A 22,437-nucleotide genomic window follows, 5' to 3' on the forward strand; every position below is an offset into this window, starting at 1 on the left:
CATCTTTCCTTCCTCTCATCCTACTCCCAAATTTAGTTTAGGTGAGTGTTTAGCTGACACATCTGTCTTTCTGTTTTGTTCTTTCTGTAACTTTATCCTCCCTGCTCCGTTTGATGTATTTAAGATTAAGTGATCCTCCCCATCTCAGGGAGAATCTGTAACAAAGCTGGGAAAGACACCTGAATTTCAGTTATAGGCCCTGCTCATAAGCTTCATCTCATTCTATTTCCTTGAACTGGAGTGAGAAGTGTTACCTTTCTGCAACCCGTTTCTTTTGGCTGACTTCTTGTAGCTGAGCCACTTGAGTGGAACCTGCTACCTCCTCTGTGACATGGAGACTCACTCTGGGATGGGATGGGGAAGTTTCTCAGAGGAGACTCGAGCTTTTGCAGTTGGGATTTCTATCCATCCTGCTTTTTATCAGGACTTTTTATCAGTGCTTTTTATCAGGACTTGGAAGCCAGCTCTGAGGAAGACATCACTGATCAGGTGTGCTAAGAGCTTAGAAACTTTTTTTCATGTTAATTCCCTAACTGTTAAAAATCTTTTTGTCCATGTGTCTCTAATTAGATCTGAAGAGTTTCGTTGCTCACTTCTGAGTGGTGCATGTGGGAATAGCTTAGTTTTGCCTTTTCTCTGCTCAGATTGCTGTTTTCTTTCTTCTCCTTTGTAAACAACTGCCTTTGATCTCCCTTTGATTTGCAGCTTTGAAACAGAAGTGCAGTTCTTAATTACAGATTGTGAATCGTCTCATAAATTGAGTGCTGTTCATGGCAATGCTTTAAGGGGTCATTTATTCTGACATGTGCATATGGTGTGTGCATTTAAAAGCTCCAAAGTGTAGTTGGAGCAAAAAGCTTGCCTAAACTTTTGAATAGGAAGGATTTAGCTGACTATTGAGCTAACTGTGGATCTGTCTATAGTCACTAGTATGTACTGTATCAACTGGGTTTTATCCAACTCTCTGTGACCATCCAAGCTACCTACTTCTGTTTTAGTCTAGAGCAAGTAGACTATAGGCCAAAGGGGTGGGACACTAGTCCAGATTAAGTTCCAAAATGTACACATTCAGGGTCACACTGTAGATAAGAATCTTAGATCAATTGTTCCGGCTGGCTTAGGTGTCCAGGGACATCTGAGATCATAGATTCACAGAATAGTTTGGGTTGGAAGGCACCTCCAAAGCTCCCCCAGTGCCACCCCTGCCATGAGCAGGGACATCTGCACCAGCTCAGGTTGCTCAGAGCCCCGTCCAGCCTGGCCTGGGATGTCTCCAGGGATGGTTCATCCACCACCTCTCTGGCCAACCTGGGACAGGGTCTCACCAGCCTCAGTGTCAAAAATTTCTTCCTCATGTCTAACTGTAGGACATCGGGAACTTCCACACAGGAATGATAAGGTGGACACAGGAGACCTGCAGCCTTCAGCAGCAGCAGCTGGGACATGGGTGGGCAGCCCAGATGGGACCTGTGTGTGGGTAACTGGAATGAGTCCCCTTATCATCCTTTCAGTACGTAAAAGGGGCCTATAAGAAAGATGGGAACAGACTTTTGAGAAGGGTGTGTTACAACGGGACAAGGGTTGATGGTTTTAAACTGGAAGAGGGCTGGACAAGAAGAAGAAATTTTTTACCCTGAGGGTGGTGAGAGCCTGGCCCATGTTGCCCAGAGAGGTGGTGGATGAACCATCCCTGGAGACATCCCAGGCCAGGCTGGATGGGGCTCTGAGCAACCTGAGCTGGTGCAGATGTCCCTGCTCACAGCAGGGGTGGCACTGGGGGAGCTTTAAAGGTCCCTTCCAACCCAAACTATTCTGTGATCAGTGCCCTGCGTGGCAGTTATAGAGTGATTCAGGTGACCCTGCAGTGGCAGCTGGTCTCTAAGCAGCACTGGTTGTATTGACCAGACCTCCCGTGACTTTTGTGCCTGTTTTATTACAGAGCGACACCCATGTCTTGGTATGGAGTGAGACCCTGCCCTGAAACTCGGATGAGGGAGATGAGGAAGCTCAGATGGAAGGAGAGAGGAAACCCAGAGAGGGGCAGAATGGGAGCTGCTGACTTGAGCTGGCAGCATCTCTACCACAAATACATTTACTGCAGTCTGTGTCAGTACGGCTTCTCTTAGCACATTTGGTTTCCTCTCTGGGAAATTAAAATGGGTTCATTTCCATTCTGAAGTGCTGCTGTCTGGAGGAGTCTGGCTAAAAGTTATGTCTAAAGTTGGAGGACGTTAGTAATTCCTGGGGTTGGCTTATATATGTCCATGCATGGCAAGCACCCTCTGAGGTGCTCTTGATTCTCTGGCTGGGCCACAGATTTTGTCCTGAGGACCCTGTGTCCTGGCTGCTGGCGTCATGTAGGGAGCTCAGATAATCCTGGGACATCTCATGTAGGGAGCTCAGATCATCCTGGGACATCTCAAATAGATGCCTGAGTGCCCACAATTGAATAACCCCCTGAGGCCTCAGCTTCTGGTTTTTGCATTTGCAGGAACCATCAGGTGAGGACAGCAGGGAGATTGAAGTTATTAATTCTCTGGAGGTCTTAAAGAGATGAAACCCATAAATGTTACTAAATGTACTGAAGAATAGGAGAAGCAAGGCTTTTTGATATTTTTTGTTTCTAAATGAATTCCAAAAAGCAACTTTAACAATACAAACTGATGCCGGGCCATCCTGGTGGGGTTCCTAGAAAATCAGATGAGGGTACAGGAAATCGATCTTTTGTGAGTTGCTATGAAGTATTAATTTTTAAAGAAAGAACCTCAGTAGCAGCTTTTGTGGCTGGTGCTCTCTTGGCTTCTATTGGCTTCAGTAAGTAGAGAAAGTAAAGCCTGAATGTCACAGATGCTGAATGATGAGCCTGCAAGGTTTCCTCTGAAGTATCAGATAAGTAAGACATGGTGAGATGAGACTGCTCAGTAACCTCAGAAGCCCTGAAAAGATACGTGTTCTGTGATGCTTTGCCTCAGAAAACACAAGGAGGTACAGAATTTTTGAAGAAGAAATGAGTTAAATGAATAGGTCAGATCATTAATGTGGGTTCTGATCTGAGGTTCTGCTTAATTCAGTAAACTCACCCCTGGTAAGCTCAGCTCATCCAGCATAAAGTCATTTCATTATTTTACTTCTGGGAGCAACTATTTGAAGCACATGACAGTGACATTTGCCATCGTGGCTTATTTTTTCCCAGGTTGCTTGAGGTTGAGAACGAGCAGCTCCAAGATCAGCTTCGAGAGGTCCGAGATGAGAACTGCAGACTGTACAAACTGCTGGCAGAGAAAGATTTTGAAATAAAGCAGCTCCAGAAAAAAATACAGGACAGATTGGCTTTGTCAGGTGAACACAGTAACTTTGTATTCTCACTAGGTTAGTTCCAGTGTTTGCTTGACGCTGATGACAATACAGGTAGGATAACGGATTCATTGTGAGCTCCTGACAGTGAAATATTCATGTGACATCTCTTTACCTGCTTTGTGCTAAAAAGCAGTATTTCAGTCACATTGTGGCTGCCTCCATTTCCACTTCTGTAATAAGGAAAAAACAAAATTCAGCTCTCACCTGAGAGAGACTTGTTCTCTGTTAAGCTTGCAGTAATTTCCAATAGCACTGAAACCACTTGGCTCTGAACTTTGAAAAATAATTAGACACCTGGGTGTAGATTTATTCAACACACAGAGCTGCTACGTAAACTTACAAGGGTCTGAGCTGACACTATTTTGCATTTGCAGAGTTTGCTAAACATCCATGTCTTTCCCATGTAAGGAATCTTGTTGCTTTATTTGCAGAGGGAACTTACTCACAATGGTTTGACATGATAGCACTTTACACTTGGAATGGCGTGGATGCCCTGAGAACTGTGCCTTACACTCTCCTTTGGTTTCATGAACTCCAAAATATAAATAATAACTATTCCTCATTTTAGAGAGCTGTTGAAAGGACCAAATCACATCTGAGGCAGTCGGATCAGACCTAAGGCACAAAATATTGGTAATTATGTGTCTCTTAATATAAGTATAGCGCTCTTTTAGGGTACACAGTGATCTCTGTTCCTCACGGATCTTCTGCAAACTTGTTCTTATTGGCACGAAAACGATAATTCTTAGAAAACTTATTTTGGAAACAAAATCTGTTAATGTCAAAGAGCGGTGTTGCAGCTTTCTCTTCTATGTAGTGTTAAATTCCTTATTCCAGCTCCTTTTGTTTGCCTGAACAGGGTGCATGTAGGATGCTCCTGAATGCAAAATCCAGCTTCTAAACTGGTTTGGGTGTCCTTTGAAAACTGAGCTGTGCAGCTACGCCTCCTCCACTGGGTGCCACTGTTGTTCAGGACAGCAGCCAGAACTAAATGACACTTAAATTACACCTTCCTTCTTAAAAACTCTCTGTAGCTTGTGTTTAGGAGAGATTCTAAGCTATTTCTGAGCCAGGACCAGGAACCAGATGTACTTTTGCAGCTTCTTTGGCTGACTTGCAACCCAGCTTGCGGCGGTTTGCTCCATGCCTCTGTCTTCCCAATCTACATTGTGGGAAGAGACTCACCCCACATTGCATGGGAATTAAAAGCTTTGATTAAATGTGTGCCACGGATTTGAAGAGCATCACATGGAAGCACCAGCCTGGCTTTGGGTTAGTTTGGTACTTACTTTTTGGTTCTTAGCAGCTGTTAATTTATTATGAAAACTAAGGGGAAAGTAGCTTCTAGATGAGGGGGGAAACATGTATCAGATAAAGGAGTAAGAATAGTGGAAATGCTTTTAAAAATAACATTTATTATTTTCTCTACAATGTTTTTGAATAGTGACATGGGGTCATATTCTGTTCTTACCTATATTCCACAGAACCCCTTAATGTCTCTAGGGGTTTTATGGGACTCAGAATTCACTTAATTCATCTCACCCCAGTTCTTGAATATAATTTTCACAAGTGTCCGTAGAAAAGTCATTAATTCAGAGCACTGAAGGAGGATGAAAGAGTTAAGAAGAATGACAACAGCCAAGTTCAATCTTCATATATCTCACCAAGGATTTGTTATCGTAGGCTCATATTCATTGCTGAGCTAGAGGTTTCCATGGAAGTTATTGATTTTACACTTGTGCGAGAACTTCTCGTCACTTACGTGATGTTAACAAAAGCCAAGTGACATGAATCAAACCTTCTCTGATGAGGAGGTGAATGAAGTATCTGTTTAAAAGAGCAATTAAAAGGCTAATACAGTAAGGCTCCATGTATAATCGCAAGAGACGTATAAATAGACACTATGAAATTTCCTGGACATTATCCAGGGCCCAATTGTGTTAATGTACCTGACCTTTTAGGACAGATGTCTAGAAAAGTTTGCACCTCTGTTTCAGCAGCTCCTCTGGTAGTAAACAACCAACGCAACACAGAATTTTCTGTAATATGCCCCAAAAACCTGTTCATAACTGTCCTTCCAGCAGAAAACGTCTCTACCCTTTTGATGTAGTAAAGTTGCTGTGACCACTGTTGTGGCCTCCTGACGTGTGGCTGTTGCTAAAGTGTGAAACGCGGCTTTGCTTGTCACAAAGCGACACCGATTCAAAGGCCCAAGTGATCCAGCTGGAATCACTGACGCCGCTTTTCCCTCGCTTGTTCATTTAAGTGCCTGGCACAGCTCTGAGAGAAATGGATTAGACAATAAAAGTACACTGTGCACTGAACAGAGAACAAAAGCGTCATCTATTCTGAATCTTGCCTGGAAAATATGTCCTTTGCTTTTGTCTGTACTTTTCAGGTTTCACTGGAGATACTGCAGCTACTAAAATCGTTGAATTGGCCAAAAAGAATCGTGAGATAACTGCAGAGACCGAGAGTGAAAGAGCCAAAGTGAAGCAGCTGAATAACAAAGTCAAAGAGCTGGAGAAAGAAGTGAGGCATTTTGCTTGTTCTCTTGTTCCGTGCCAAAACATAGAAATCCAGCTTTTGGGATAGAGGAGCTGTAGAAACTGAGTTTAATTCATGTTCCTATTTTGAATTTGCTCTTGCATCCGTGTTTGCTTTGAGGTTTCGTAATTTCTGTCCATGATAGGAGAGAGAGATGTGTCCTTAGTTGTTTCCACCTTTGCAGAAAGGAGGTGCTAGGAAAGGGTGTCAGGAAGTTATAATGAGAAAAAGATTTATGAAATACCAATTAGGAATGCTAATTTGTATTTGAGGCACAGAAGCTTTTCTAGAAATACGGCAATGATATTTTTCTGATTTTTTTTTTTTTTGTGTGTGTGTGTGAGGAGCGAATTTTATACCATTATATCTTACATTCCCACCTCATTAATACCAAACACTAATTAGTACTCTATTCTTCTAAGCTTTATTCATCCACGTAATGAAACCTGTTTTCTGGCATAAGTACTTCCAAAACTGAGACAGTTACAAACTAAATCACTTAAGACAGCAAATCTTCACTCAGACAAATTTCTTTTTCTGGTTTAGTACAACTTTTTTATATGTGCTAACCTTTCACAGGAATTATTTTACTCACGTGACTGCTAAAATGAAAATTAGATGTTCTGATGTCGATGTTTACTTTGTTCATTGGCAACTATTGCTCTTCTTTACACAATACTGGCAAAATTTTGGATAATTTTAATGCTTTTTTCTGCCTTTGCTTCCTTAGAAGACATCATTTAAATACATCAATAATGTTTATCATGCTAACTAATGTATTTTGACTCCATTTTCACAATCTTTGTTATCACTAATCATGCATCTATATGAATTGTACCCCAGTTACCTGAAAGATTAAGAAATAATAGATGAAATGTTTGAGAACTGCATAAATCCAGAGCATTCTGCTGAGAGGGGTCTTGTCAAACAGTTGGCAGGCTGGCTAAGAAATATCAGGTGTAGCTGGGGACCTACAAAAATCACACCAGTAGAGGAGCAAGCCGTGAATAATTTCAAGAAAAATCAATTTGCTTATAATTTGGTTATAATCCCCTACTGTAATGGCCATTATTCAACCAGAAATTTAAAATATTGGCAGGTATTGACCTAAAAGAAAGGACTGCAGACATTTCAGGAAAGGAAATCAAACTCAAAGCAAATAGAAATTTTTAAGAAACAGTTGTCGCTGGTCAAGGCAGAGACAGACCCTTTAGATATGTACTAACCTGTCCTCAGACACCAGCACTATCAACATCGAAACCAAACAAAGCAACTTGTCTAATCCAAGATAAAGGTGAACCCCAATGTGAACCCCACTGAAACTGTGGTCAGTGGTCTGTATTTTCTCACAGCCTCACTTGGGACGGCTCTTCTCTAAGCTAAGGGTCACCGGCTGAGTTTGTGGGTTGTACTTGTTCAGTAGAGCTACAAGAAGATGTGAAAAATGAGTGAAATTGAGGCGTCGTGGGAGGTATCAATGGAAAAGTGTTGAGTGGTGAAAGAGAAGAGCTGTCACAGACAGGAACCTGCAGTGATTTGCGTCTCTTCCAGAACACTTAAGCCGACCTGGATTGCTGTCTAGACACACTCATCTTTTTCCACTGATTGTAGAAAGAACCAAGACAACCAAAGTGCAATTCGGTTGCCCACTGATGCCACTTGACCTCTCAGACAACTGGATACTCTCGAATGCCTCAAATGGGACTAGAGAGCAACAAAACCGAGTCCTTGATGTAATGTAGAGTGAGCTGAAGACCGGAGTTCCTTGCTTGTGTTGACCAGACTCTGTTCTTTATGGAGACACCCACACTGAAAACAGGGAGAGTTTTAATTTGTGAGCTGAGTCTCATCCTGTCTGCTACTTCTAGACAGCTTGAATTCTGCTAAATGAATGGTGGTACCTTACAAATGCATCATAATGTGTACTTTCACTGCTGGAAAACGCAGTTATTTTACATAATCGTTAGCTCTTTGCTCGTATGAAAACTGAAAAATTTGTAAATCATAAGTGTTTTAACATGACCGTGTTCCCACAAACAAAATGGAAGTTGTGGCCATTGCGTAATCGCTTACCAAAGGGTGGGATGTGTAAACAAAGGCTGCAAGCGGATCTTTGCAGAAAATTTCCTTCGAATTTGACCTCGCAGCTGCCAGCACTGGCTGGAATTTCTCATTCGCAGGCCATTGACTCAAAGAGTTTATGAACTGGATAGAAGGGGAGGCCTGACCATTGATTTACGTGCAAAGAAGGGGTAACATTAGAGCTGAGTCTGAGTTATACTCTCTGTTTCACCAGATATCGCTTTAATGAAGAATGTGTTCCTTGGAGCTTTCTTTTATTCAGGCAAATAATCAAGATTTTCCGCCCACCTCAAAGAATTAAGTCTCAGCCCTTTAAAGCAACACTTCCCAGCTTTTCCAGCTCCAAATTCCTGCACCCCGGTCCAGTAAGAAGTCTTTGCAACCTGTGTGCCTGTCTTCATAAACTGTGGCAAGCAGTAAGAGACATTTTCTTCACAAGTTGAGAAATGCTACCTTAGGGCTATCCCAGCTAAAGAAAAAGAACCTTAACATCATTACTAAATAGCGCTTTCCCCTATTACATTCATCTGGTAAATAGATTTTTCTGAAGAGTGGGCAAACTGGCATCCAGAATCCAGAGGCAACATCCTGACCTGTACTGTATTTGCATTTATAAACACTCATTTTAAGAACCTGTGGTGATAAAATCTCTCGGAGATCTCCATACTTGGCAGCTGATCCCATCTCAGCAAGTCAGAGACATTCTTTACTGAAGCTTTTCCCCAGTAAAATAACACATGCTGCTTGGGAAAGCACTTCAGGAAAAATTGTATACGTTGGTACTGATTGTATTTAAAAGAAAAGGAGAAATGAAGTTGGTTTGGGTTGTTTCTTTGTTCTTTTTAAACAAACTTTCAGGATCATCAAACTTGCTGTTGTACTTTTTTCTAATTAATCTCCCATGGAGGTATGCTCTTCACCGAATCTACTTTATAATAAGAATTCTTTTTTTTTTTTCTTCCAGCTACAGGCAGCTGTGGAAAAAATACATTCTCTTGGTGGTGGTGATGCAGGAATCAAGCAATCAACTCTGAAGATGATAGAAGGAAACTTGGTACGAATTGTAATTAAAGAGAGGAAATGAGCGGCTGATACTTAGTTCTCTCCTATTTCTTTCCTTATGGCAAGGATGTATCCCTGTCCCTAGTTTTGTGACCTAATTGCTCTGTTTGTACCTTTTCTATGATCCCCAAAATTAGAGGAGGCATTTGCGTGGGTCTGGGTAAAAAAGATCCAGTGATCCTGATGGATTTGTGGATCTTAATCAGTTCAGTTTTTCCCTGAGGATGCTGTTCTTACCAAGTATATTCTTCTCTTCAAAGGCTGAAAGTCCAGAGTTGAAAGCACTGCAAGAAAAATTAACCACGGCCAACTTTAAAGTGATGGAATATCGTAACCAACTCCAATCTGCAAAACAGGAGCTGAAGATGACCCAAAAGGTACCATTACAGGACACGGTTTGTGGCTTCTTTTCTTTAGAGCTTTGATTAAGCCTCCGTGAAGTATTCCAGTGAACTGGAAGGAGGTAAGAAAAGACACAAGCATAGCTGTTGTGTCAGAAAGATACGCACATCGACACACAGATTTCACGCTCTGCCTCCACAGCTGGATGACCGAATCCACTATTTCTGTTGCTATATGGGTACAAATTTGTATGGTTTGGAAGTCCCAGTTCAGCAAAATAGACTTGTGATTGTCCTGAAGCATATATTCAGGGCCATTCCTCCTTTCCAAAACATTTAATTATGTATTTACTTTTAATGTAGGCTTCAGTCCCACAGAAATCAATGGGATTGAAGACCACACTTGGACTAAAGCACATCCTTAAACAGTTTGTTGGAGCGACTTCCAGAGTAACCTTTTCCTCTTTGATTCATGATGGATTTTAATGTGTTACTATGTGCTCCATTTCCTTTGGTGTCATTCCTTTGCGTAAGAGACCTGCAATGCAGATCAGAGTAGAGAACGTGGTCCTAAAAATAGAACTCTGCTGACCTTTTTATAAATAATTTAAATGCTCTTCATACTAACTTTAGCTCTCGTTAATGTGGCTGTGGCGGAACCGTGCGAAAAGAGATTGGCTCAATTCGTGATTGCAAGGGTGTGAATTAAGACAGTAACTCTGTTCCTGTTTAGCTCTGGTTAAGTATTCCTTCCATCAAAAATAATTGCATAGATTGAAAACTGTTAGTAATGCTTAGTAAACCTTGGTGATGTGTTTGAAATCCTCTTTTTACAGGAGTAGCACAGTTTGACACCCAGCTATACAGCTATATAGTACAATTTGATACTCTCCATAGGTAGGCAGCAAAGCACAGGTACACATTTTTTAAAAAGCAAAGAATATTATTGAAGCATCAAAACACTGAATTACACACCTCACAAAGTGAAATAATTCATGTTAACCAAACCCCTCCTAAGCACCGACACTCTGTTGTGATAATGACCTGAAAGAGCTTATGTGACACAGGATACTGAATATCAGATACAGGCAAAAAAGGCCACTGTGTATAGAGACAGAGTTTTGTGTTCACTCCTAGAGAGAGCAGCTTTTCCTCCCCTCTCCCCAACTCATGTATTTCAGCCCAGCCTTGTTGATGTTAATCCCTTTTTCGTAGCTTTTAGCAAATGAAGTTGGTGAAGACGTGAATATTCAAAGTCTCTTGGCCAATTCTGGCAGCTGGCGTGGACGGGCCCAGCAAATTCTTGTTCTCCAAAGCAAGGTAAGATAAAACCCTGCATGGTGCCGTGTAAGCTGGGTGCACTTTCTACGTGGAGGTGTTACCTCAGTTTGAGTTAAAGATACTGTTAGTTCTTCATCAAATAATTCTAAACACCTACACCTGCTTATAAGGTGTGTCCCGGTACAGTGTTTACTGCAAATACACAGCCAGTCTTTGTTGAGGAAAGCAACTCTTAGAATAAAACACTTTATAGTAACTTTTGTAGTAGTTTTTTGGTATATGGAGTCACCATCCCTGGAGGGGTTTAAAAGATGCATAGATGAGGTCCTTAGGGACATGGTTTAGTGCCAGTGGTGGGTTGACGGTTGGACTTGATGATCTTGAGGGTCTCTTCCAACCAAAATGATTCTTTATGTGTGTCTGCGGATGCACATGTGTGTGTGGTGGTGGAATGTTAAATTTTAAATATGTGTTGATGTGTGCAGGGTCTTTCAGAGTTTCTGCAAACTATATTAATTAATCTGTTGCAAACTATATTAATTAATCTGTTGCAATCTATATTAATTAGTCTATTGCAAACTAGCAAGCTTCAGTATTTAATCTGGGAATCTTTCACCTCTGTGTCGAAGGAAAGAGTTCAGTGATGTTGGAGAGCTACAGCAGCCTGGTTTAAATCCCAGGAGGTGCTGAAGGTGCCTCTCTCCACTGAGAACCGTGTCGGTGTCTGTGCTCTGACTTAGACACCTTTGTGCAGTGCCTAAAGTCAGATGGGAAGAATTGAGGCCAAAAAGATTTTCAAGTTGCTCCCCCAGGAACTTCAGTAAAATCTTTAACCCTCGAATCTTCTGAAGGGCACAATCTATCTGAAATGTCAGCTTGAGACAGGGAGGCAGTTTAGTCTGCATCCTAAATAAAACTACTCTCAGGCAATTTGGTACATATTTTTCCTATTTTTCTGCTGGTTAATTATATCGCAACAAAGTGTGAATTTTGCACTGTGACTGAAATTTTTAACCTCTTAAGCAAATTACATTTTCCTTCCATTAGACCCCCTGGCTGGGGCTCATCTGAAGACTGTACATACTGTACTCTACTGTAATGCATTTATTTTCTGAGCCGGTGTCCTCAGGCCCATTCTGTAGTCAGTGGGATTCCTGTAAATACAGTCACTGGATCAAAAGTGAGGTAGGGGCATCTTCTCTTAGAAGACACCTCCAGAACAGGGCAGAGGAGCTCTGCTGTAAAGTGCCCATTCTGCCGACTGTAAAAGAGGTTTGTGGTGAGATGCAGGGGCTGGGTTTGCTTGATCACACACAGGTGTCTAATGCCAGCCAAGATGCCTCAGGGTGTCCCCCTGGTCATCTCTGCAGAGGATTATGGATGTTTTGTAGATCCTGGGTCATATGTGTCTCCAGCATCCCAGGGCATCTCGAACAGCACAAGGTACCTACGTTCAGGCGAGCAAACTGGGCCTTTGTTTGAGGCTACACATGAGGAAGAAATTTTTTACTATGAGGGTGGTGAGACACTGGCCCAAAGAAGTGGTAGATGCCCCATCCCTGGAGACATCCCAGGCCAGGCTGGACAGGGCTCTGAGCAACCTGAGCTGGTGAAGATGTCCCTGCTCATGGCAGGGGTGGCACTGGGAGACCTCTGAAAGTCCCTTCCCACCCAAACTATTCTGTGATTCTATGACATCCTGGATGGTGATTCTGCTAATGACCGAGGTGCTTAAAGGTAGAGTGGATGTCTGCCCTTTTAGAGGAGATCTGAGATATTATTCTGTTGCTCACACGTGTCTTTAGTGCCATTCAAGATGCTTTGGAGTGTCATATCTCCTCCCTGCACCGATGCCCTCGATGTGCATATTTGTTAGCAGCTAACCAATTTAAAAGAACAGACACTGCTCTGTGTTAGTTAACCATGATAATGCCAAGAAGCAACTAATACGATGCTACACTCGGAATTCCTTCAGGTTGTGTGGTCTTTGATGCTGGACCACTGTGCTCCTGGTAAAGGCTCTAGATGAGTTGTCCTTATTGTCCCCTAGGTTCGAGAGCTGGAAAGTCAGTTGGGTCAAAACAAGACCAGAACATCAGTGAGTGAGATTGATGAGGAACTGCTGGCCCTTACTGATCCGAGGAAGTTGTCAGCCCAAGAGAAGAACTTACTGAAGATTCGCAGCTTGGAAAAAGAGAAGAAAGAAACTTTGGAGGTAAAAACCTGTGAGTCGTGTTTGGGTATAAGTTAAGACATCTCCAGGCCCTGTTAAATACAAGCATCCCCCTCACACCTCATTTATCTGTGTGGCTGTGGACTTCTACATTTGAACAGAATAAAGTTGAGAATTACACCAGAGGCATTCTGAAAATGGGTCTTACCCTCCATCTATCATATGTCGTTGTTACAAAAATCAACAAGCATCCAGCATTTTAGGGGTTGAGAGAGGTAATAGTTAGTAGCACATGTAGTAAACCCTGAGGTGGAAAGGATACGTAGGCCTGTGTCCACAAGAAACATGAGTAGTGGTGGTCAGCTACACGTATTCACGTTAGCGAAGCACATCTCCCTATGCTCCTTTCCTGTATTTGCTTCTGTAAATGCCATCTGGCACCATCCCAGAGCTTGATTAGCTGCTGCTTTTCCACCACAATTTAACCGTGCAACAGAATGAGCGATGGGGTGATACACACCTTTCACTCTCAGCCGTGAGAATGAAAAAGATTTATAGCTACAGGCACAAGGCACAGGGAAGGTTTTCCTCAATAACTGTTGCCTGCAAAGTTCCTCTTCTGCCTTTGTGTTTTCGGGCTCCATTCACAATTATTTCCCTTGTACTCATCCATTACTACTTACCTGTTCCGTACTCCCTGGACAGTTTTATCTGGGTAAAGTCATGGTGCACGAGGCGGCGTATGCCAAGGACAGCTTCTAGTAGGTAGTGTAGCATCACCATCCTGTGTCTGGAAGGATGAGAGTTTCCCTGTGGAGAATGGTGAGACAAATGAAAAAGCAGGAGCACACAGACTTAGGTTTTAAGACAAAACAATAATTTGCTTCCTAGCACAGACTAGTCTACTTGTATTCCCGAGCAGATAGAGAGACCTTTCTGATGCTGGCAAGCAGGCAGTGAGTAGTAGCATTAATAATTTCTATTTACTTAGGGATGATATGGTATGCCAGTTACATTTTTTTAGATTCTACCAGGCGACGTGTGATTCCTTTAACTCACCAAAGCACCTGGGGCTTGGTGGTGGGCTATAACTGTCATTTCCTATGATGTGTTTGCATCGCTGCAGAAACTCACAAGGGAACACGATGCTCTCCAAAAAAGTCATGAGGAAGTGAAAAAAAAACTCGACGCTTCAAAAGCCAGGAACAAAATACTGTGCAGCGAAGTGAAAACCCTGAAGGGACAGATCATAACCTTGCTGGAGAAAGGAAAACACGACGATGAGCTCATAGACGCCTTACTGGTACGGTCTGACTATTCTTGCTGATCCCAGCTCCTGCAGATCAGCCCTCTTTCTATAAGTGATAGAACATGATGTAATTTAATGACATGGTGACACAGACAACCTCAGGGTATGCAGGAGCCCGATGAATCCAACTCTGACAGCCAGAGGTTTCCTAGTCAGCTAAAGCCCTTCTGCATTTTGGATCCAATCATATAAAGGCTGCAACAGCACCAGGTGTGACACAGTTGCAGTCAAGTGGCTTTAAGCTGCAAATATTGGAAGAAACGTTTTGCAGAAGGATTGAAATAGGATTTTCTGATCCATGAAGCTGGACTGTAGTCGCTGTTCTGCTTTCAGCTCCATTTGTAGATTTTTTTTGTCTTAGAATGCTTGCAATCTTGCACTTTCATTTGTTGTGTTGTATAGCCCAAAACACACAGGCTGAACCATGAGTCCTAAACCTTGTGCACATTCCCTTGCAGTAGCTGGAGCTGAGAAGATCTGACCCCTTCAAAACCAAGAGTGTTAGCAGAAACTTGAGATACAGTTATGCTGAAATAAATGGCTGCTGCCACGATCTTGCAGGGTCCTTTTGTCCTGCCATGGTTCTAAATAGTCTTCCCCAATTACAATAATAATAATAAAAATAAATAGAAAAAGTGCAGCAGCAGATTAGGCAGATTACAGAGGAACCAAATAACAGTTGTCACTTGGGCTAAGTCTGAGCATTCTCACTAAAATTATTACAGAAAGATGTGAGTTTGCTTGGGAACGAATGGTTAACCTGCTTTATCCCTTACATCAAAGAAGCGTCTTGCTTGCAGTTTGTTGGCCTGATAGAACAAACCATCTGATAAGTATTTGATTTGTCAGTGTGAGAAAAAGTCCAAAACCCACTGGTAAAACAGCCTAACCTCATAGCTGCCATCTGATACTACCCTTGTCTTTTAATGTCACTATCACAATCTGATTGTGTTCTAATTCCACAAAAAGCACATTGAAACGGACCAAATTCTTAGAGTAGCGCTGGTGACATCAGTGTGCTTACACCAAGGGTTTGGGAATTCTAAACGAGTGTCATGGACCATGTAAAACACTCAGAGAGTGTAAATAACCATCGTGTACAGAAGTGAAGAGCTCACTCGTCATTTCTATTTTATCAGAGCCAACAGAAGCAAATGCAGGAGATCTTAAAGGACTTGAGCCAGCAGGATGAGAAGAACAAGGAGTCTCAGCAGGTGCTGGGGCAGCACTTGAACAGCGAGGTTCAGAAACAAAACTGCCTTATAGAGCAGCTCCGACAGATGGTGGCTGAACGAGAAGCAAAGGTTAAAGAGCTGGAAGAGGAGATTGGGCAACTTCAGGTAGAGAGTCAGAAGTCATTAACTAGAGGAGCACACTTTGTTAATTTTAAATCTGCTCTTCCACTTCCTTCTCTCTCGTTGTTTGAGGTGATTGGTAGCTTGAGACACTGATACCTGCTCTACTGACCGTCTCATCTGATGGAATCATAAATTCTCATGGAATTGTCTCTTGTAACTCTGAATTTTCTTTCCTGTTTGTATGTAACTTTTTTTTTTCCAAGCTGTTTAAGCAACTGAGAACAGAAATACCAATCGCATCCACATGTGGCTTCATGCAAAGACTGTCACGTGACTGATGACAAGGGTTGGGCTGCAAAGGGCACTTCTCGGTATTCAGCCTCCTTGACTGCTGAAGGAAGCAGGCAAACAAACCCGGGTGAGGTGAACATCAGCAGCTGCCGTGGTACCAGCTACATCTCCTCGTGGAGGGATAGGACCTCTAGTCACTTATTCTCATCTCCCACTGTAATCCCCTTCAAAAACTTCCTTTCTCTCAGATGTCCAAGCTATTGATATGAGTTTGATGGGCATCAGGCATATGGAAATTTAATTGTACAGATGAAAGAATTGGGAAGGTAGGCCCCTTTTGGGCTAGCATGTTAAAAATGTTTTCTCAGAATCACAGAATGATTAGGGTTGGAAGGGACCTCTGGAGATCATCCAGTCCAACCCACCTGCTAACGCAGGGTCACCAGAGCAGGTTGCACAGGGTCGTGTCCAGATGGGTTTGAATGTCTCCAGAGAAGGAGACTCCGCAACCTCTCTGGGCAGCCTGGTCCAGGCTCTGGCACCTCAAAGGAAAGAAGTTTCTCCTCATATTCAGATGGAACCTCCTGTGTTTCAGTCTGTGCCCATTGCCCCTCATCCTGTCGTTGGGCGCCACTGAAAAGAGTCTGGTCCATCCTCTTGACACTCACCCTGGACATATTTATCAGCATAAATAAGACGCCTTCTCAGCTTCTCTTCTCCAGGCTGAACAGCCCCAGCTCTCTCAGTCTTTCCTCATCAGAAAGATGCTCCAGTTTTCAAGTTTTCAACTTTCATGGCCTAGTGTTGTAAACTGACACGGTGATCCTATTGCCAGAGCGCGGGCGTAGGAGTTGAGAGGCAGCCCAATTACCTGCCAAAGGCTTCTCATGTGGTCTGATATCATACAGTCCGGTTTTTTACAGTGTTCAGGCATCCAATTCCTGTAGGTACAAAGGGTTATGGTGAGATTTTAAATCTGTCAGTAATGGGGGCTAGAGATAAAAGATGAAACTTGGGCTAGGGACACAACACAAGTCAACGGTGCTGACAATGGTAACGGTGGTGCTGCGCTGTGGGTTCTCTAACGACCCTGTGTACCCTATGATTTCATACGAAAATGCACTTTTTACTGACTTTTGCTTTGTTTCCATCCTGCAATGGATAGAAACGAAAGAAAAATTGCTGAGGAGGTCCTGTTAGTCAAAAGTTCTGGCATGCTTGTAGCAATATGCTGATTAGGTATTAATGCAGCTATTTTCCTTTGAACTGTGTAATTGGTTTTATAACCTGCTCCAACATTAACAGAAGAAACCTGCCCATCAAGAGGACAGTTCAGGAGCAGCTGATACACCTTCTGAGCACTCCGAAGATCCAGGTTTTACTCTGCTTAAGCCTCTGGCATCAGGCAGCAATCAGTTTGGCAGGATTGGATCTGCTCGGTAAGAAAACCCTCATGTCAGTGTTTAAAATTGTGAGCTATTCAAAAACGTGGTTTTCCCGGACAGTTGTATCAAACCACAAGTGCTATAAGTGCCAATAGCTCTGGCAGCCTGTTTACAGTATATGGGAATCTCGAATCACGTTATCTCTTGGACTTTCGTCCTAGAACAAAGATATACAGACTTGCAGACATTACTACATTTGGCATGAGGGCAGCGCAGCTACTTCTCTTTCTCCAGCTCAGATAATGTTTATGTGGTTAGCTTAAGTGCCTGTGATTCTTCTCTCTTATGAGAAACGGAGCTTCTAATGAGCAGATTTCTGAAAGCAGGGTGGCGAATTGATACATAATGCCATTTTAGGTAAGCACTAAATCACTGGTGCATTATTTAAATCAATAAATGCGCTTGGAGTAGGATTTACTTGCAGAAATGATGAAAACGCATACTTTGTTCTTAACAAACGCCCTTTTTAAAGCCTCTCTGAGGACCATGTCAATTACGTTAATCTTAATACAGCGGTAAATCTGATTTTTGTTTGCACCAATGTGACTCTGGGTCACTCTGGCTGCGTAAAGGCACCATAATACCAGAGCAAGTTATATCCTTGCTTGGTAAAATGCTGGTTTTGTTGCAAAAGAATTCATGATCTAATTGCCAAAGAGGATCTGAGACTGGTCTTCTGAGGAAGGAGGACATTTTTCATCAGGTTAAAGCTGCAATTGTTTTCTTCTGTGTAATTTTAACTCACCACATTACTTTAGACACTGAAACTGGCTTTAAAATTGTCAGATGTATCCCTGAGTCTAAGTAGAGCATTACTACAAAATTTAAGAAAAGTTCTTCTCAGTGTTTTCAAGTTAGAGTTAAAACATCCTTAATTTGAAAGTTTCCAGATCTCTGTTGTTATAGCCTTCAGAATGACTTTATTCTCCCACCTCTAACTCTGTAGAAGTTGTGCTCTCACGGAGCAAATCTTTATTTTATCCCCTTTTTTACTTCATAGCTCTGCTGATGGTGCGCAGGAAAGCAAGCAGGAAAACGAGGTTGGGTAATGGCTTTGTAGAAGCCACTAAGTGCAATGGATAAATTATTGCTTGTATATGTGGCTAACGTAGCTCTGTCATGAAAATAGCTGACGTGTCAGGTGGGCAATGAATGAGTCTGAAAACTGTTAATAACTTGGTCAGCAGGGCTCACTCCTTCCATTAACTTTAATATGCTGATGAACACTCTATTCCGTTTTACTTTAGTGAATCATCTTTTCCTATCAGGAAAGATGAAATGAAAAATGCTATAAATAGGAACTGAAGCCCCTTGGAGATGTCAAAGTAAAAAATCTGCATTTTTAGACTGGGCCACTTCTGTCGTTATCAGCCTTAACTTGATTTTAGGACTAACCACTCCTAGCCTAGAAGGCAGCTCTGCCTCTTCCACAGTATTAAGGCTTTATCCTCTGTTAGGTGCAGTCTACAGACAAGGAAACATGGGCTAAGTCTACAAGGTCTTGCCTTTAGGCTGCTGAGCTCAGCTTCAGAAAACAGACGCTAGAATTTTATGTCCCAAGCACACAGATCATGATTCATAAAACTCAGCCAGACTGGAAGTGATACTTTAGTGTTATGAGCTGACTCCTCTTACAACAGCAAGCCTGGGAGATCTTCCTGAGGGGCTCCACAAAGTAGAAGGGTTTGGAAAACTATGCAAAAGATATTTTTAAAGGGCATTTGGAAATAGAAGTTGTGCACCTTGTTGCAGAACAGGGCTTCGGTTGGTTATGAAAGCACAAAACACCATCAAACAAGCGCAATGATCTGTGCTTGTCTCTCACCATAGTGGGTGCAGGTGTGAGAGGTGTGAGATGAGAGTGCTCTGTGCAAGGGTCATAGAATCCTAGAATCACAGAATAGTTTGGATTGGAAGGGACCTTCCCAGCTCCCCCAGTGCCCCCCTGCCATGAGCAGGGACATCTGCACCAGCTCAGGTTGCTCAGAGCCCCGTCCAGCCTGGCCTGGGATGTCTCCAGGGATGGTTCAGCCACCACCTCTCTGGGCAACCTGGGCCAGGCTCTCACCACCCTCAGGGGCAACAATTTCTTCCTCGTGTCCAGCCTGAGTCTCCCCTCCTTTAATTTAAATCCATCACCCCTTGTCCTATCACAACAGGCTCTGCTAAAAAGTCTGTCCCCATCTTTCTTATTGGCCCCTTTTAAGTATGGAAAGGCCACAATAAGGTCTCCCTGGAGCTTCTCTTCTCCAGCTGAACACCCCAACTCTCTCAGCCTGTCCTCCCAGCAGAGCTGTTCCAGCCTCGGGTCATTTCTGGGGCTCCTCTGGCCCCTCTCCAGCAGGTCCGTGTGTGTCCTGTGCTGAGGACCCAGAGCTGGCCCAGCACTGCAGGGGGGTCTCACCGGAGCGGAGCAGAGGGGCAGAATCCCCTCCCTGACCTGCTGCCCATGCTGCTGGTGACACAGCCCAAGACACAATTACCTTCTGGGCTGTGAACACACATTGCTGGCTCACGCTCAGCATTTCAGCCACCAGCGCCCCCGAGCCCTTTCCCTCAGGGCTGCTCTCAAAGCAGCCAAGACGAGCAAACATCAGCAGCGGCCGCTTGCATGGCCGCGTGCTCAGCTTGAGCCAAGCAGTGTCGGGAGCTATTGCTGCTCTCGAGTTGCTGTGTGGCTGCTCTGTGACATGGAGCTCCTCAATGCTGGGCCACAGTGCCAGCAAAGTATCCCCAGAAGCACAGAGATCAAACACTGAGCTTGAATTTTTCACCTAAGGTGTCTTTGCTGTGTGTTTTGGAGTCGGGGAGCAAGCTGAGCTGTTGTGTATACTTGCTAAGGAGGCTCTGGGAGTCTTTTCCCTACAAGGCAGCAATAAACCCAGACAGCGGAATACGAGCAGAGTTCTTGGAGGGCTGCCCTCTGTAGAACTCAGTGCCTGACCAAACTTTCTTCCTCCCAGCACAGTGTCCAAGATGGGCCATATGCTTGTAGAGTCGGCAGCTACTAAGCCTTCCCTTCTCAGTAATAACATCCCACCTGGAAGGTACGTATATAAACTTTATCCTAAACAAGGGAGGTTTCCTGGTACGTATATAAACTTTATCCTAAACAAGGGAGGTTTCCTGGTATGTATATAAACTTCATCCTAAACAAGAGAGGTTTCCTGGTATGTATATAAACTTTATCCTAAACAAGGGGTGTTTCCTGCTACGTATATAAACTTTATCCTAAACAAGGGGGGTTTCGTGGTATGTATATAAACTTTATCCTAAACAAGGAAGGTTTCCTGCCATGGTCTGCAGGCTGCTGACGAGCCTTATCCTTGCCTGCCTTGTTTCTGTAACAGCTTCTTCCATCGTCCTTTCTACCTGATACTGCCAAAGACCTCTGGCACAGGCTCTAGTGTCTCCTTGCTGTCTATATTTTTTTACTTGATTGCTAGTTTTACGCCTCATAAATCCCATTTTTCCCTTTTCACCCCCAATCACCAAGATTTCTCCTGCGTTTTGCGCTAAAGGAGATATTCCTGAATACTCCTGTGCCGAGAGAGGTCAGAGAAGTAATGAAGTCCGTAATAATGGGATATAAGGGAAAACTGCCCCTTCCCTTCACCACATGTCAGGCATGAGAATGGCCATTGTACTAATGCTGCCTGAAGCCTTTCAGTGGGAGAAAATCAATAACGGGCCATTTAAAAGCTTAGTGTAGCACTTTGGAGAATCCACACGTAGCTGCTTTTACTTTGGCAGCAGCAATGGGAGTCAGCCACAGTGAATTGATCAGAGGTGGAAGTTTGTTTTCAGGGTTGGTGGGAAGGGAGAACATCCCTGCAAAGGAGAAAAACCTTTCTAATAAAACTTTATTTCCACCTATTTCTATTCCATTTATTGCAATATAGAGACTGATGCTGGGGGGAGGCAGTGAGCTTGACTCTGCCTTCTGGCTTCGCCTTCAGACAAGTGTATTTTGATACGGTTTTATTCAAACCCTGCCCTTGTTTCATTGCTTTTATTCATCAAATGGGAAACAGTCTCTCTACCCTTGTGCTGTTTTTAGGCTCGCCGGCACTGACAGCCCAGACTGGAAAGCGCTGCAGACGCAGATCGCGGAGCACAAAGCTCTGTGCCAGGCGGCTCAAGTGGAGAGGGACAGGCTCCTGGAACTGGTCGCTGTGCTGCAGAAAAGGTAGCGGCTGATTCTGGCACATCCTTTGTGGGATGCTGAGATTGCAGAGCACTTGAGACACGTGAGAGTCTGCAGCGCTGTACGCCAGACGCTGCCAGTCTGATCCGTTCCTTAAACAGGGGCTAGTAAATTTTTTTCTGCTCAATTTCCCTGCCTAGTTGATGATTCTATCATTACTATTATTATTTTAGAACAAAGGACAGGAAAAAAATTGAGTCACCTTCAAGCTTTCCGCACCTAGATAAAACTAGAATGGGTGCATTTATATATGCGTGGTACAATTTAGGCAGCAAGATTATTAACCAGTAGTAAACACTGTGATTATAACCTGACTTCTGTTCCAGAACCTTTACACATTCTTTTAAGTTTTACCCTAAATTAATTTCTTTTGGTTGAACTGAAGCAGACTGGTGGGGTTTTTTCCTATTATTTAGTTCAATTTAAGACAATATTAAAAGCCAACTATGTTTTAGGAGGACAGGGAAAGCAAAGTCTTTTCTCTTTCAGCTGCTGCTTTTTTTTCCCAGATAGAGACTGTGTATTATTTGATTCCCAAATCTGGATTCCAGCTTGTGCTAAGATATACTTTTGCAGATATACTATTGAATACAATAGGCACTACCTGCTTGCTTTATTTTACAATAGTTATCATCTCTCACTTGTCTAACTTTGTCCCATACAATTAATCACAGTCAGAGAAATATGATTTTTGTGACTGTGGTAAAGATATCATCCCCTGTGCTTTTAAAGGCTAAATCCTGGAAATACACACTGGAAGAATTTTATTTGTGTTTATAAGCCCAGAGACTTTAATAGAGCTACACAATTAGATGAGGATGGAGGTGTGAGTGGTAGCTGAAATGGGGCCATCACAAATATAGGATAATGAAGAACACGGAGTCAATGAAACGCACAGCTGCTTGTAAAATGTACCGCGGACTGATGATTCAGCAGCTCCACACTTATCACACATTTATCAAGAGCTCCTGCAGGTAAAGTAAATTTTGTGAGATGGTGCGCAATAACTCTTGGAAGACCTCGGGATAGTGTAGCACCCAGTCA

General features: G+C 43.0%; 1 protein-coding gene across 2 annotated transcripts in view; it reads left to right on the forward strand.

Annotated features, from left to right (window-relative positions):
* Positions 1 to 22,437, forward strand: part of CCDC13 (coiled-coil domain containing 13) — a 35,234-nt gene that overhangs the window by 4,462 nt on the left and 8,335 nt on the right. Inside the window, exons 3-13 of one of the 2 annotated variants that reach the window (XM_065629789.1) lie at positions 3,194 to 3,339; positions 5,756 to 5,889; positions 8,951 to 9,040; positions 9,309 to 9,425; positions 10,605 to 10,709; positions 12,721 to 12,885; positions 13,970 to 14,146; positions 15,292 to 15,492; positions 17,047 to 17,180; positions 20,150 to 20,233; positions 21,247 to 21,375. In XM_065629789.1, the coding sequence (XP_065485861.1) occupies positions 3,194 to 3,339; positions 5,756 to 5,889; positions 8,951 to 9,040; positions 9,309 to 9,425; positions 10,605 to 10,709; positions 12,721 to 12,885; positions 13,970 to 14,146; positions 15,292 to 15,492; positions 17,047 to 17,180; positions 20,150 to 20,233; positions 21,247 to 21,375 (1,482 nt within the window). The remainder of the gene's footprint in view (positions 1 to 3,193; positions 3,340 to 5,755; positions 5,890 to 8,950; positions 9,041 to 9,308; positions 9,426 to 10,604; positions 10,710 to 12,720; positions 12,886 to 13,969; positions 14,147 to 15,291; positions 15,493 to 17,046; positions 17,181 to 20,149; positions 20,234 to 21,246; positions 21,376 to 22,437) is intronic. The other variant, XM_065629791.1, reaches the window with a different exon arrangement.

The sequence above is a fragment of the Caloenas nicobarica genome, chromosome 2, assembly GCF_036013445.1.
Source record: "Caloenas nicobarica isolate bCalNic1 chromosome 2, bCalNic1.hap1, whole genome shotgun sequence".
Taxonomy (NCBI): Eukaryota; Metazoa; Chordata; class Aves; order Columbiformes; family Columbidae; genus Caloenas; species Caloenas nicobarica.